Here is a 17,037-nt window from a genome sequence, read left to right on the forward strand (position 1 = left end):
AGAGAGAGAGAGAGAGAGAGAGAGAGAGAGAGAGAGAGAGAGAGAGGTAGAGGGAGAAGCAGGCTCCCAAGGAGCAGGGAGCCCGATGTGGGACTCGATCCCAGGACTCTGGGATCGTGACCCGAGCCGAAGGCAGATGCTTAACCATCTGAGCCACCCAGGCGCCCAAAATGGCTGATTTTAAGAACATCCCCTTAAAAGCACTGAAGAACTGCCAAGATGGTAAAAAACTACCATGCACACTCAGCTGTCTGCCCTGAAGGCACCTGCCAGTCTGGATAAAGTTGTTTCCACAACCTTCTGAGGCAGGCCAAAGGGTCTGAAGCCTGGGCCCATGGCCACCCAAATTGAGGAAATCGAACAGAAAATCCTCCCAACATTAAACTGGGACCCCAAAGGGCTACACCCTTGAGGTCAGGGCGACTCAGAAACAAACTTGCCCTTCCCCAGTTCAGCCTCCAGAGGACTGCAGGGGGGGAAAGGGAAGGATCCTATTTTAGGTGATCCCAGATTGAGAACGTCCCAAGGCGCCTGGCAAAATCAAATACACATCTCTGGATGAAGGAGGAAAAATGTGCCTACTTCAAAGAATCCCCACATATATACTGCCAGGACAATGAGCAGTACACAGCCAAGAATAGCTAAGCACAAGAGGAAATAAAGCACCACAAGTGAGAACCATAGAAAAAGAGAAAAATGAGCCAAGACTTGACCAGGCAATTCATAAAAGAAGAAATCAAATTGGACAATATATGGAAAGATGCTCAACCTCATTCGTAAGCAGAGAGATGTAAATCCAACCCCAATAATATAAAATTACAAAGCCACCAGTATTAATGTAATACTATAGTCTCACTATACCAAATGTTGGTGATACCGTGGTACAACACAAGTCTTTTGTTGTTGTCGTTGTTTTTAAAGAAAGGCAGTCGCTTAACCACTGAGCCACCCAGGCGCCCTACAACAGAGGCTTTTATACACTGCTGACGGGGAGATAAACTGGTATAAACACTTTGGAAGATAGTGTAGCATCACCTGTAAGACTGAAATTACAAATACTGGATAACACAGAAATGTTACTAAATAGAACCTCAGAACAGCAATTTTCAAACTCTATGGCTTTAAGACTCTATATACTAAAAAAGGGAGAATCTCAAAGACCTTGTGTTTAAGTGGGTTATATCCACTGATATTTAGGATATTAGAAATTAAAGCAGAGAAACTTTAAAACACAAGACTACACAAACACACATCCCATTAGCCATTACAGCAATGATAGCACATGCCACATCAACTCTGGAAAGTTCCACCGTACACTCATGAGTAAAGGAGGGTGCAAAAGGCAATTCACATCTTAGTGTTATTATGAAAATAGGTGGACCTCGTAAACCCCGTGAAAACGTCTCCGGGGCCTTCCAAGGGTTCCCAGACCACAGTCTGAGAACCACTTTCCCAGAGAAACTTTATGTATGTTAATGGCACAGCACTGCTCGCCGTGGTAAGAAACAGGAAATTATCGAAATATGCATCAGTAAGACAATGCGTTACAAAAACTTACAGTACCTTCAAACAGCAGAATACTACACAGCAATGAAAATGAAAGAACTACAAACACACACAACAGATCATTAGCAATGTGGGTGGAAAGAGGCAAAACGCAAAAGCCTACATACACTGTGACTCCATTTCTGTAAGGTTAAAAGACAGGTCAAACGAAGCTGTATTGTTTAGGGCCACATACATGGGTGGTGGAAGGAGAAAATGACGGCACAAAAATCAGGCTGGTGGTCACCTCTGTCGGGGAGAGGGGACTGTGATCAAGACGGGGCACACGGAGGCCTACCGGGATCGTATCAACCTTCTGTTTCTCAACCTGCTTGGTGAGGACAGAGATTTTCACTTTATACTTGTTAAAGACCTCGCTCACTTTTCTGTATCTATGTTGTATTTCCCAATAAAGGTAAAAGCTATATACACAGTTCAAGACCAATAATGTGCAATCTACATTCCTGCAGAATAAATATTACTGAAATACTATATTCCAATATGGTAACACTGCTTAACCCTGGGTTATGGGGTTTGCATTTTCTCTACACTTTTCTGCACGTTCCAAGTTAACCACAAAGAACACATATCACTCTTGTAACCATGTAAGTGCCTGGAATTGTCAGGCTTTATTATAATTTTTAGCGTATTGGAGGGCATGTCATTTTATATTATAGTTTAATTTGCAGCTCTCTGATTATTAATGAGGTTAAACATCTTTTCATATGTTTGTTGTCCTATTTGATTTCCTCTTCTATGATTGGCCTGGTCAAGTCTTTGGCTCATTTTTCTGTACATTTTTTCCTCACTGGTTATCAGAAAATCATAAAATGTACTTAAAAAGACAAGGTCACCATCTAAAAGTGCAACTAATGAGGACCAACACACACTGGATGGGACCAGCCATCTGTGGAAATCCATGCAGACAATAACTACCTAAGGAGACCGGTGACATACCTAGGATGAGCACAAAGCTCGCCAAGGAGCCCAGAGTCAGCTCAAGCGGATGCCAATCCACACATTGGCTGTGATCGGATTTACGCCAACATGTCTACCTGGAAGCAACATGACAATAACAGAAAACTTTAGGGACTCGTGAGGAATACTGAAAACAGAGGGTGGAATTATAAAGAACAGGTCTATGTCTAGGGCAGTGGGTCTCAACCCGGGACGGCTCTGTCCACCGAGGACACTGGGCAGTGTCTGGAATCATTTTGGGTTGGTAAGATTTAGGGGGCGGGGGTGGTGCTGGCATCTAATGGGTAGAAGCCAGGGATGCTGCTCAATATCCTACAACACACAGGAAAGCCCACTCCTGGTGAATTATCCCCCTCCAAATGTCAATAGTGCCATAGTGGAGAAACTCTGCTCAACAGCCTCTACCCAGGACAGAAAGTGCTCAACCCTCTGTGAATCTTCTCCAAGTAGAAATAGTCAGAGGGTAGGGGCGCCTGGGTGGCTCGGATGGTTAAGCATCTGCCTTCGACTCAGGTCATGATCTTGGGGTCATGGCATCAGGTCCCGCGTCAGGCTCCTGGCTCAGCACGAGTCTGCTTCTCCCTCTCCCTCTGCCTCTCCCCCAGCTCATGCTCTCTGTCTCAAATAAATAAAATCTTTTTATTTTTTTTTAAAGATTTTATTTATTTATTTGAGAGAGAGTGAGAGAGAGCACGAGGGGGAAGAGGGTCAGAGGGAGAAGCAGACTCCCTGCTGAGCAGGGAGTCCGATGTGGGACTCGATCCCGGGACTCCAGGATCATGACCTGAGCCGAAGGCAGTCGCTTAACCAACTGAGCCACCCAGGCGCCCTAAAATCTTTTTAAAAAAAGAAAAAAAAAAACAGAGGGGGACAAAAGCAAATGCCCTACCTTACTGAGATCATCCAAAGCCCTTGAATCTCCCACTCTGCAAGCACTTCCAAGGGGGTTGCAGGCTGGGCACTGTGCTCCCCTTCCCGTGGAGAAAGCCTGGGCCAGTAAGGCCAAATTAAGCTCCGGAGAACATCAGCGCAGGAAAGACCTTCAAAGCCAGCGAGACCATCCCCCTCACTGGGGAAACACCCTGAGAGCTGACAACATGACAGCGGGGTGGCATCAAGGAAGAGGCAGATGCAGAGCTATCAACAAGTACAATAACATGCAAAATGGCAATGATTTCATAAAAGAACCAGAAGTCAGACAAGTACACAAAATGACAGAGCTCTAAGCAGTTAATACCTCCACAGAGGAGGCAGCATTTCATTTGGATCCTGAAATCCCAGCGGATTTGTGTGGCAGTTTTAAATCGTGGCTAAAAATTCTCTGACATTCTCCCAACGAGAAGGGAGGTAGATATTCTCACCTTGAATCTGGACTATCCTTAAGTGACTCAGAGCCTACAGAATGCAGCAAAAGAGACGCCTCGTGACTTCGAAGGCTAGGTCATAAAAGGCCATGCACTAGGATACACACCCCACGGAACTGAAAACAGGTTTTCGAAGACTTGGAGACACATGTTCATAAGAACACCAAGCTCGGTAGTCAAAGGGTAGAAACAGCCCAAATGTCCATCAGCTGATGATTAGGCCGGCACCTCCCTAAGTGAAAAAGCCACGAGACACTAAGGGACCCGATGCACTGAAGCCAACCAGACGTCAAAGCACCAGGGAGGCCTAACAGCTCTGTTTATAACGTACTTAGTTCCAACCAGTTCAAAGTGGAGTTTGATGCATTTTCCTCAAAACTTAAAACCATCCGTGGCATCACCCAGAGTCTGCAGCAGTGCCCCAGGGCACCTGCGTACACAGTTCGGGACCCATGGGCTTAGCCATGGGAGGCAGAAGCAAAGACTGGAGGTTGGGGGATACTTGCCACGTTTATTGTCTGAGCTCCCACCCTGCAGGAGGCCTATCCAGCTCCTACAACCCTAACTACCCAGGATGCCAGGACCCCTTCCTCCCCTTGAAGCCCTGGGTGGAAAACACTCCCCATGTTGCTTCACCTCCCTTTGTTGGTCTCCCTTAATGTGGCCCAGATCCTGTAAATAGCTCTTTAATTGGATGTTCAATTGCTGTGTCCAAGCCATCCATTTCCTGCCCAGTCCCTGTGCCAGAGATTGTTCTAGATACTGGTGACAAAGCAGACAAAAACCAAGTCCCTTCCCTTGTGAAGCAAAAGTCTAGTGGCAGAGAGAAGACAGTGGGCAAGGTGGCAGGCAGACAGAAAATATCAAACTCAAGCCAGCTGGGGATAGAAGGGTATTTCGGGTACTAGTTCAGGTGCGGGGTGGGGGGGGGGGGCAGGGACAGCCTAAGGTGGGGGCATCTGAGAGGAAGAGAGGGAGAGCACATGCACCTATCTGGGGGAAGGACCTTCTAGCCAGAGGGGAGTGCTGGGCAGGGGTGGGAGCTGAGGCCAGAGGGCCTCTGTTGGGACTTGTAGGCCACAGTAAGGGTCTGCACTTTATTTCCATTACAATTCAAAGCCATCAGAGGGTTCTGGGCAGAGGGATAGGACGGCTTCGGTTTCTAGATCACCTGGCTGTGGTGTGGAGACTGAACTACAGGGGCCAGGAGTGGACACTGGAAGAGACCACTTGGGAGGTCACTGCCCGGGCTCCAAAGAGGGGGAATGGTGGCCCAGCCAAGAGAGGGAGCCAGGGAAGAGGGGAGAAGAGGTGGGAGTCTGAAGGATTCTGACGGTGATCACAGCGTAGTCTGCAGACAGATCAGATGTGGGGTGTGACAGAATGAGAGCCCTGAAGGAGTGGCCAGCGCCACGGGCAGGATGGGGCTGCCAGTTACTCAGGTGGGAGGAGAAGGTTGGAGAAGATGAGAAGTTCAGGTATGCACCGGGGCCCTTCTGAGAGGCCTATTAGCAGGGGTAATAGTCAAAATAATTTAACACAGCTGCACAAGGCATGCTCCCCATGCTTGCCAGATTATGGGGAGGATGGGGAGGTCCAGGGACGCTAGGGGAAGGGCCAAGATTCCGCTGGTGGGTGGAGCGAACTGAAGGACTTCAATAACCTAACCACTAGCAAGGCACCGGGCCACCACGTAGATGTTGAATGTAGGCGTCTGGAGGCAAAGAGCTATCACAGCTGGGAATAGAAACTGAAGAGTCAAAAGCACGCAGGCGGAATTTAATTTAAAGCCACGAAGCTGGTGAAAGCACCTGGGAAGCAAGTATAGTATATACTTGCAAGTATGTACGTATAGGTAAAGAAGTCCACCAAGGATGACATTGGAGGCATTCCCACAGGCCCTGAGGTCAGAGAGGTGACAAGCCTGGAAGAAAGTGATCAGAGGGTGGCAGATGACCCTCAGGTTGAGCAATAAGAACCCACTGCTGACCCTGACCAGGGGCACTTTCAGGGGAGAGGCAGGAAGCAAAGTGTTGGGAAGAAATAAATGGGAGCCCCAAACTACAAGTCCACGTGCTATATTTTAGGTGATGAATAAAAGATTAAAACATGTTTTTTGTTTGTTTCTTTTTAGGCACTACTTTGGATTCCTACATTTTTTTGAGCTGGTGTGAGGAGCCAAATGAATGATGAAAGGTAAAAAAAGGGATCGCTCCTGCCAAAGAACCCAGAACTCTGTAGGTAGGAAGCCAAAGGGCTATAAAGAGCACCTAAATTAGAGCTGCTCCTGCTCATTTGGACTCCGAGCCCACCTCAGGAATTCAGGGGCATTTTCGTTCAGGCCAAGTAAAGGCTTCTGTAAACATGAACCCCCAAATTCTCACAGAACCCCCTTAGGCAGGTGGCCTTCTTGGCCTGTCTAGGGAGCCTAACTTCGCTAATACCTTGACAACACACCACCTGTTTGCATTAGCAATGAATTGGCTATTCCAACAATTCTGTGAGGCCAACAAAGCAGAGATCAGCAGCCTCTTGGTGCAGATAAGGCAACTGTCGCCAGCAAATGGTGGGGCCACACTGGAATGCAAGCTCTGTGTTAATTCTGTCATCCCAGGCTAGCTGAAGCAGCAATAAAAATAAAAAGAAGAATGTCAAAACGAGCCCAGTCCGTGCCTGGGCACTATTTTGGTGGTAGTGAATTCCGCACGGCAACAGTATTTCCTGCTGAGGGGACCGTCTCTAATTTGGAAAGTAATCCCACATGAACCACCTGGCACTGCCAGCCAGATGTTGTCTAGCCTCCCCTTTAAATAGATGTTCACTGGGCAGGGGCACCTCTCTCAGTGGAATTCAACCACAGTTTTCAGAGTGTTTTTGTTGCTTTAAAAGCTGCAGACCCCTGTGACATCTTATGAGCTTCCCTGGATAGAAAACTAAAAAAAAAAACAGAGCTCAAAACTGGTTGAAGCTGGCGTGGAGGTCCAGGAGCAACCATTCCCGCTCTGGTGCTCTTCCCCCACCTGCCTGGGGAGCCAGGGAACAGCACAATTAGGGGAAGCCGGGCTGGAGGGCGCTCACTCCTCCTCCTCCTCCTCAGCAAAGGGGCAGGAGTGGCCCAGACGGATCAGAAACCTCTGTCCCCGGGGCCCCGGACTGCACTTGCTTCCAGCAGCCATCAGGACTAGGGAGGGGGTGGGGAGATGGAAAAGGCCTCTGGGGGGTGGGCACTGCAGGCCCGGGCTCCAATTTCCAAGTGAAGTTTTTTTTTTTTTTTAAAAACCAAACACAAGCAAAAGGAATGTAGCGGTCTCTCAGTGGCCCTCAAAGGGGCTTCTCAGCGTCTACTGGCACACTGAGAACACCACTGCAATCCAGTTTTCTGCACATTTAAACGCCTCAATTCAGCATAGTGGGAATTGATTTAAGGTAGCAAAATCAAAACGATGTAAGAAAACATCACAAGCTCGTTTTTTCAATGGATGAAGAGGAGGCTAGTATCTACCCCTTAGTTTTCCCATTAGTTGCTCTTGCTGCTACAACGAATTTCGACAGACTTAACACATTTTTTTTTTTTAATCTTACAGTTCTGGAGGCCAGAAGTCCAACACAGGTCTCACTGGGCTAAAAGCAAGGTGTCAGCAGGGCAACGTTCCTTCTGGAAGCTCTCAGGGAGAGTCCGTCCCCCTTTTCAGCTTCTCGAGGCTGTGTGTACATCCCTTGGCTCCTGGCCCTTCCATCTTTGGTTCAAATCTTCTATCACGTTGTTCTCTGACACGCTCTGACTCCTTTGCCTCCATCTTCCAACTTTAAAAGGCTCCGTCTTTCACTTGGCCAGGATAACCCGGGAGAATCTTATTTAAATGCAGCTCATTAGCTACCCTAACTCTCCTTTACAAGTAACCAAACAGTCACAGGTGCCAGAGATTAGGGCTTCCCACCCACCCCCGTCTGGAACACCACCTACTTTCATCCAAGGATTTCCCACACGTTTCGGTTAGGGGCGCGTTTAGGATGACGTAAAGCTTCTACAGGCAAACCAAGATTGACCAATCAGTGAACTTATGAGCAAGACTCAGGGAGAGCGGAGTCTGGGTTGGGAGACAGGATCCCCTGCAGCCAAGCCTCCCCAAGCACACGGAGAGCGGCAGAGGACTACATGCCAAGTGCAAAGAGTAGGGGGTGGACACACAGCAGGAAAGGCACCAACACCAGGTGGCGGAAGAACCCAGGAAAGTCAATGCACCTGAAAGGTCTCTTTCCTGAACTCGCCAGTACCCAAACCAGCTCCCCCCCCCACACCCCCTCCGAGCAGCCAAAAGGCCTCCTCATCCCCACCTCTCCTGGAAGTAGCTTCAGCCCCTTCCTCAGTACCTGCTGAGGCTGGCTCTTGGGTGATTTGCGGGGGGGGGGGCACATTAAATAAACAAACAAACATGTTTTAATTACCTGGTGTCCAAAATGATGGGAGGGGGAGGGGGGTGTGACCTGCGACAGCAAGGAACGGAACCGAAAACCAATCAAAACATGTGACCCTAAAAGGCAAACTGTCCCCAGACCCTGTCAGTCCAGTGCAATGACTACCTGGTGCACAGCCTCGGGGGTGGAGGTAGGGGGTTACCCAACTCTGAGCCAAGCCTGCACGTGCCCCTATGGCCTGTCTGGCTCATAAGCAATATCCCGAGTAGACCCACAGGGATTCTGCCTGGATCCCAGCCTAGCATCTCAGCGCCACCAACACATGGGGCCCACTCTGCTCTCCTGTCTCTCTTCTACCCGACCAAGCCCCAGGGATCAAAGATCAGCCCCAATCCAGGGATCACAGGCTGCCTCCACTCTCATTTGTTCTGCTTGAACTACAGCGAATTTTTCGTTCAATGGAGATATAATCCACGCACCATACAACTCACCCTTTAAAAGTGTACAACTGAATGGTTCTTAGTGCATTCACAAGGCTGTGCAACCATCACCTCTGTCTAGTTCCAGAACATTTTCATCACCCCAAAAGGAAACTGCACCTATTAAGCAGTCACTCCTCATTCCCCAATTCCCTGCCCCCCACCCCCAGCCTCTGGCAACCACTCATCTACTTTTTGTCTCTATGGATTTGCCATCTCTGAACATTTCATATAAATGGGATAATATGTGGACTTTTGTGTCTGGCTTCTTTCACTTAGCATATTATTTTCAAGGTCTGCACTGTGTCTCTTTAAGGGAGCAGGTACTCAGCAGCCGGTGGCTTGCTTACATATTCATCACACTTATTCCAGGCCACTTTCCACATTTCTATGACCTGCCCCAACCCTGGGGGTATCTGCATTCATGACCCCTGCTTTGGTTATTCAGACATACCTGAGTTCAAGTCCTAAACCTCACTGGGCTACTCATTTTTCATCTGAGAAATAGGTTACCACCAAGTTACTTTTTTTTTTTTTTGAGATTTATTTGAGAGTGCGCACGAGCGCACACGCTGGGGAAAGGGCAGAGGGAGGAGAGAGAATCCCAGGCTGATTCCACACTAAGCGTGGGACCCGATGCAGGGCCCCGTCTCACAACACTGAGATCACAACCCGAGCCGAAATCAGGAGTTTGATGCTCAACCAACTGAGCCACCCAGGGACCCCACCACCCAGTTACTTTTCAAGGCCATATGCAAATGGCCATAGAGGACATAAGAAAAGGAGATGGGTCATGGTGCCAAACCTTCGGGGTGGTTACGAGGCGTAAATGTGTGTGGCGCACTGAAGGCCCGGTGCATGGAAAGCATTCGGGAAATGGAAGCTTCATTATCATTGCTGCCCACCTGCACCGCTGAGACTTCTCCCCACCGCATAAAAGATCAGCTTCCTATTTCTGTTAAGTGCATACAGGCAACATGTTTGTCCTCAGAGGATTTTTTTCAGAGCTAGTAAAATACACACTGGACTAAAAAACCATCCAAAATTAGAACGGGGATGACTTGGTAACCACTCTTTTAAACTTCTGGAAGCCTGAAGTCTGTCTCAACTTGCCAGAGCCTGAGGGGATTTCACGAATCATGCTTCGAGGTTCTATGCGCTTTCCGAGGGCTGCTTGTCTTTCTCGGTCATAGGTCACTACTGAGGACCAGGACTAAAATGGCTCTGGCGCAGGCCCACCCAATCCACCACTGTGGGGTTCCAAGAGAGGCAGCAGATGCCTAACTAAGCACCTGCTCTGTGTTTGTTCGTTTTGACACAGCAGCTCTCAAACTGTAACTGTCTGGATACCCAGAAGAGACCAGCAATTCAAAGCCCATACTTGTCACCTTACTTTGCACAAAAGAGCCACAAAGCAGGTTCCCCACCTTGAAGCAAAAGCTTCCTCCGGTTCAGTTCTCTTAATTACAATTAAAAAGATCACTAGGTAGCAATCTTATCGGGGTGGGATCCTGGCTCAATCTCTTCCAAGCTCTGTGCCCAGGGACCCCTCATTAATACCTAACCAGCAAAATTGTTGAGGCAACTAAAACCAAGATATGTGAAGTGCCTGGTACACAGCAAGCACTCAGGAGGTGGCAGCTGGTAGCAGGGCCGCAGATCTGAGAGTGACACACTCCAGGTGCCCCCACCAAGACGCCTTTGTTGTGAGGCATAATAGGGTGGAGCAAACCAAGCAAGGTTCAGAGAACTTTCCCCGAGGCAGGAGCGCAGCCTCCAGGTGCTTAGAAGCAGCGACTGTGCAATCAGATAAGCCTGGGGTCAAATCTTAACTCTGCCACCTGAGGCAAGTTACCTCCTAACTTCCCTGTGCCTCCGATTCATCTGTAAAATGGTTGCACTGGTTCGGTCTCCTCCACCACCTCCTAAATCACCTAGTAAAACACGTGATGGTGAAAATCTGAGACCTACCTCTATTCCTCCCCTTCTCAATGTGCAAATCATGTTGAAGACTTCCAGAAGATAGCCTTGAAGGGAGTATCGTTTTTCTAACTTTTCTGTGCTTCCACTTTCAAAATTGCCGTATCATTAGATGCAAGCAAATCAAGTAATTAGACTTTTTCCCCACAAATGCATCATAACAAAATTAAAATGTTAACCCCAAAGAAGCAAAATGAAACAGAAAATTCAACAACCCTGTATTTGCTTTATTTTTCTTCATGGCACTGTCAATATATTATGTAGATTGTGACGTTTGTGCTTGTCTTCTCCCCCCACCAGGACGTTAGCTCCATGAAGACAGAGTCTTAGTCTTGTTCACTGCTGCATCATCCGTGTCTGGAACAGAGCCTGACACCTTTGTAGAATGTTGAATGGCTCTTGTAGCAAGTCCAGGATGGCTGCCCACGTGAGAAACATTTCTGCATCTTTTGCAAAACTGCCTTAGACTGCCTACTGTTTTCCAGTGTTCCCTATATGTAACATAAATCTCACTAGAACTCAGTACAAGGACAAAGTTTTGCTTCTGCTGAGCTCATGTTTTTCACTAGCTGAATTTGCCTTCCTCGTCAGGGAGCTCAGAGCTCAACTCTGTGCTCAATTGCAGTGTTTTCCTCAAACCTTTTTCTGATGTGGAAATGGGATATAAATAAGTGTAAGAAGATTCTGTCTGTACACGTTGGAGGGCCTATTTTTAACTACGCACTGCATTTATTCTAAGACGCTTCTCAAATGTGCCTGCGAATTACCAAGAGATCTAGCTAAACTGCAGAATCTGACTCAGTAGGTCAGGGGCGGGGCCTGAGGTGCTGCATTCCTGACAAGTCCCAGGTGATGCCTATGAAGGCCCTGGACCACACTTGGTGTTCTGAGGGTCTTTTAGGGCACTTGCTCCCTTGATTCGACAGCATTTCTCTCTCCACCTCCTTGGCAAAAATCGCCAACGGCCAGAAAACTGGGGCGGGCACCAGAAGCACCTGGGGAGCTGGTTAGACCTACAACATATCGCCGCCCCCCCCATCCCGTCCCCGCAGAGATCCTGACAAAAGGGGGGTAGGAATACGCCCAGGAAGCTCCCCAGGTGCTTCTGCTGCAGGTGGCCTCAAAACACATTTTGAGAAGCTCCGCTCAAGGGAATGAGTGCGCTCTCTTCAAGGTTTTCCCAAAAGCAGTCTCCTGGAGACAGCTGTTGTCACCGGTGGTGACACCTTGTTCAAGATTTTAAGGGGGATTTTATCCCGCTGTTTCTAGCCCGGTCTCTCCTCTCCGACCACACGGACGCGGCAAGGTCAGTCCCCGCGGGCCCGGGGATCGCACCCCCACTACCCCGCACAGCCCCGCCCACCCGCCAGCAAGCCTCCGCCGCAGGCCAGCAAGGCGGGGGCCGGGCCGCTCATGCGCACCACGGGGCCGCGGGGCGCCAAGCCCCCGCCCCGCGAGCCCACAGGGCGGGGTCCCCGCGCGCCCCCCGCCCGCCTTACCTCTCTGGAACAGAGGGGCCAAGGAGAAAGCGAGGCAGATGAGGAACGCCGAGCGCCAGACCACCATGGCTGGGAGCTGGCGGAGAGGCCCCGGAGGAGCGCAGTTAGCGCGAGAGTGCCCGAGGGGGAGGTCGGGGAGGCGCTGGGACGGAGGAGGAGGAGGAGCCGCAGGAGGAGGAGCCCCGCCGCCACTGCAGGACCCCGCCCAGAGCCGGCGCGCGCCGCACAGCCCCGGGAGGGCGGAGGAGGGGCACGCACGAGCCCGGGTGCTGGGGGCGCGCCCGGCTGGGGCCAGGTGAGGTGGGGCGGGGCTGCGACTGTGGCGCGAGGGGCGGAGCGAGCCTGCAGTCTCGGGGGCCGGGTCGCTGCGCGAGGGGCGGGGCTGCCGCCTGGGGGTCGGTCCTTAGCCTGGGGGCGGGCTGGTACGCGAGGGGCGGGGCCCGTGGGCACCCGGAGGGTGAGGCGGCCTGGGTTGGGGCGAGAGCCGGCGCGTTGCCGGTTGCCCGCCGGCTCCCTCTCCCCAGTCCCCGAGAGGGGAGCCTGCGGTCCCGGAGCAATGTGTCAACAGTGGCCGAGGAGCTGGAGGCGCGGGCGGTCAGGGCGTCCGGTGATTTCCACTCGGCGCGCCAGACTCCTCCCGGCCCGCAGCAGGACCCGAGGCGGCGCACACGCCAGGTGCGCTCTGCCAGCCGGGTGACCTTGGACAGGGCCCTTCCCCTTCTGGACTTGGCGTCCTCCCGGTAAAAGGCTGTTCCCTGGGAGCCCCTCCAGCTGCGGCTCCAGGACGCAGCACCCGTGCTCTTGCCCCAGTCGCTGTGACTGAGCTTGCTTTCACTCCGCTGGCTGCCCGCCCACTCGCCGATCCCTGCAGGAAACTGTAGTGGAACCTCGTCCGGAGATGAAAGAAAAGGGCCGTTTTCGTGGCTGCCCGCTGTTGGTAAACAGCGGCACGTCTCGAGGAAATGAGCCCAAGGCCGGGGGCGCCGGGGCAGGCGAGAGGGAGGGGGGGGGGCGGCCTGGAGCCGCAGCGCCACGGGCCGGGGTGGGGAGGGAGGACGAGGGGGGGAGACAGGGTCAGCTCTCCGGAGGCTTGGATGGATGAATGCGATGAAAGCGCAAGTTCACATCTGCAGAGTCGATGTGAAAACGTGCTCAGTGATCGACAGACGCGCTGCAGTCCTTTCCCATGAACCGCCGCAAACGGAGTCCATCTCCAGGGTTGGGCGAAATCAGATTCCAACACTGCCCTGAACAGCAAAATGCCCGCCGCAGGCTTTGACGTGAACACCCTCAAGACGGGCTCCAGCTGCAGCCGGCTTTCCAGGACAAAGGGAGAGCTCCACTGCTCTCCAGAGTGGCAGAGCGGCGGCGTCGAGCCTGCCCTTGCCATTATTCGGCAAGGGCTACCCTGGGCCACGTCTTCCTTAGAGGGTGGCTACTACCACCTGCCCCCAGTGTGCCCTCGGCAGGCTTCCCGGTTGCTCCCCCTGCGCCACCAGCACCTCCAAGAGCCCCCCCCCCCCCCGCGGTGGCTCCCGCCCCGTGAGTGAGCCGAAGTACGGGGCGGGGGTCTCCCTGAGTTAGAGCCGACATGTTTCCCCGTTTGACTTCCATCCGTTGCTCTGAATCCTGGGGCTGGAAAAACAAAACGTGTAAGGAGTGAGTGAGTGTCCTGATTTTCAGGCAGTACTTACCTATGACACTAGCTGGAGAATTAACGGAAATAGCTAGTAGTTACTGAACACACACTATATACACGGCATGGTCCACGCATTTTACCCTTGCTTTGTATTTCTCACAACTTCATGTATCGCCTCAATAATTAAAGAGGGAAAAGGAGCAAAATGAAGGTTCCTTGAGTTTGGGGAGTTAACCAGCTACAGTCCCACACTGTCAGAGGCGGGAGGACCGCTAGGAACCCCAGTGAGTGAATGGCTAAGAGCATGTGCTTTGGAGCCAGGCCGGGTTGAGATCCTGGCTGGACCCAATAAGGTTGTGCTGAGGGTTGACTGATATGGTGAAAAGTGGGTGACCTGAGACACAGCACAGAGGCGTTCTTGTTAGTCTTGTAACAGCTAAAGAAATATGGCTACTGTGAGCTTGAGCAGTTACTAGGTATTCCAGGCTGCAAGTATGGCCCCCACTTTCCCACCAACTCAGGGGTGTTCTGGGCCATTCCCTTGTGCCTTGGCCTCAGTGGTCCCATCTGTACCAGGAGGGCACTAGACATGGTCCGGGAGATCCCTGCAGGCTCTGAGGGGCAAACCCCAGCACCTATCTACGCCTCCACACTGGGGAGGCGTGAGGAGGTGAGGAAAAGACAGTCACCAGGCAGCGGACAGTCACACCCAACTGGAGCTTTACCTGGTAAACATGCAGTGGAGATGCCCACACCCCACCAGCTAAACACTGGCCCCGATGTAATGTGCAGCAAAACTATTCTCCAGCTCAGGGGTAGTTGTGGGCCAAATCCAGCCCACCTGCCTGTTTGGAGCCTGCAAACTAAGGGTAGTTTTTGGGTTTTTCATTTGTTGAAAAGATCATACAGTGTTGAATTTCCTGTAATCCTGCTACTCCACTGCATTGCAATTGAACATGGAGTTGATTTACATACAGGAAATTCAACACTTAGAAACCATGATTCTCTGCACCACCACCCCGTACCATCTGTACATACATACTTACGCTCCCTACTACCGCAGCACATGGGTGCTGGGACCAGCTCCTGGCCAAGCCTGCCTTGACTTCACCCTCCTGCTACTCTTTACCCCTTCCTGAATTTCTTATATCCTTAAAATTGTCACCAGTTGGAAAGCCATGTGACCTGACAAGCTCCCCTCCTGAAATGCCCACCTTTCCTCAGCTCTCACCCAGGCAGAAAAGTGGGGTGTGGACAAATGGCCACCAGGCTGGTCTGGGGGCACAGGAGAGGCACAGATGGGGCTGGGACGGCTGACACTAACCTGTGGTAGGCTTCTGAGGGCTAGCCTGTCACTCTGCCGCTTCCCAACCTTCTGGCCCCTCCTCATTGCACACCAAATCCTTCGGAAGATGTGTTCTCACTTCCAAAACCGCTGTTGAAGGTACCCATCTGGAAAGCACCACTGTCCACGGCAGGAGAGCCATTTTCTGGTAAACCCCGCCCCCCCCCACTGATCTTTGGGGCACCAGAGTGGGGAGGGAGCTCACAGGCCCCGCACGGTCAGGGACAAAGTCCCTGCCCCAACTCAAGCTCACCCTTTGGCCCCTGGGGCCCAAGGCAGCTCAGCTATGTTCAGGGCTACAGAAGCCCTTCTACCGCTTCCTCTCTCCTCCCACTGCGTTGGGCTCTAATCCCTCAAACCAGACTCGTTTGTGGGGCCTGGCTCCAGAGCAGGTGGGAAAGGGACGCCACACGCTCCTCTCCCACTCCCCACGGTGCAGGCCGGCTTGGAGACAAAGACTCCGTGCATAGCAATGGGAAAGCAAACAGCTAGCTACGGGGGCAGGGGTGGGGGGTGGGGGGGAGCACTGTGGGGTGGCAACAGTTCCCCAGATGCCCGACTTCAGACGCGTCTTTACCAAGCCCAGGCGAAATAAGAAAAATGAGGTTGTTGTGGCAAGTTTCCCCCCATAAAGTTAGAGTACTGACCTTTATTCTGAAATCATGGATTTTTGTGTGCTATGCAAGAGTTCTTTATTTCGTGAAGAGATGGTAGCGTTTTATTTAATGTGCTTACTTTGCAAAATAAGAGGTTGCCAACCCTATCTGTCCCCAAATTAAAAGAAGAAGGAAGGAAGGGAGGGAGGGAAGGAAGGAAAGAAGGGAAGGAAAGAGAAAGAAAGAGAAAGAAAGAAAGAAAAGAAAAGAAAAAAGAAAAATCTACTTCCTAGCGAAATCCACAAGTCTGGGAACCACCAGCTGTACCAGCAATACTCAGCCCACCCAGGGCCCTGATACATAGGAAGTTTTTGGAACACACTCCATGTGCAAACAAAAAATGGATTCTCAAACAATGTTCCCTCACATTTTTTTGAGTTGTAGGCAAATTATCCCTCAATCTCCTCCACCCCTCCATAGCATTCCTATCCTCTCCTCTATTGGATTTTATTTTATCTCCTCTATTTTATGTAAGGCAAGGTCAGGCAGAGCCTTGAGTGCCACGCTAAGGACAAAGATTTGATCCCGAGAACAAAGGGAAACCACTGAAGGGTTTTAAGCATGGCAGAGAGACAAGGAAAGTGGTCCACAGGAATGGCTGCTGGCATCATCTAGGGGAGAGGCTGGGAGCCTTGGGCCGGAAGAGAAGAGTTTGAATTCAGGGGAGGCATGGTGGAGGTAGCAGTGGCTGTAGAAAGGAGGGGATGTAGGCCAGGCCCTGTTCTCAGGACAGGGGAGAAAAGCAAGTCCAAGGTGCCCTGTGGGGAGGAGACAAATGACAAGCAATTACGCCTTCATGGGACACACGCCGTTCCAGGTAAAGGGGAGCACCGAGAGACTGGGGCTCCTCCCAGTTGGATGGTGAGGGTCCAGCTGACTTACCGGAAGATAGTCCACAGAGAGGATAGATGGGGGCGTGAGAGAAACACCTAGAAATGAGCCAGTGCGCAACATAGGGCATTTGAGTTGGCTAAAATCAGATCATGCAGGGCTCACAGAGCAGGTGAGATTTGGACCGTATCCGAATGCATCTGGGAACCCCGAGGAGTTTTAACAGGGGCTGCGGTGAGGCTGCAGGGTGACAAGATCAGATTGGCATTTCGTGGATCCATTTCTTCAAGGAGACTCAGGACTGC

The 17,037-nt window shown here is 51.3% G+C and overlaps 1 protein-coding gene across 3 annotated transcripts in view; it reads right to left on the minus strand.

The window, feature by feature from the left end:
* Nucleotides 1–12,553, minus strand: part of CD99L2 (CD99 molecule like 2) — an 86,959-nt gene extending 74,406 nt beyond the window's left edge. For 2 of the 3 annotated variants that reach the window (XM_025862790.2, XM_025862789.2), the window contains exon 1: nucleotides 12,262–12,548. In XM_025862790.2, coding sequence (XP_025718575.1) covers nucleotides 12,262–12,328 — 67 coding nt within the window. In that variant the 5' untranslated portion in view covers nucleotides 12,329–12,548. Of the gene's footprint in view, nucleotides 1–12,261 lie in introns of all 3 variants that reach the window. The other variant, XM_073887878.1, reaches the window with a different exon arrangement.
* Nucleotides 12,554–17,037: the final 4,484 nt, after the last annotated feature.

This window comes from Callorhinus ursinus, unplaced genomic scaffold (genome assembly GCF_003265705.2).
Source record: "Callorhinus ursinus isolate GAN/ISIS: 27379988/994484 unplaced genomic scaffold, GSC_fseal_2.0 scaffold84, whole genome shotgun sequence".
NCBI classification, from domain to species: domain Eukaryota; kingdom Metazoa; phylum Chordata; class Mammalia; order Carnivora; family Otariidae; genus Callorhinus; species Callorhinus ursinus.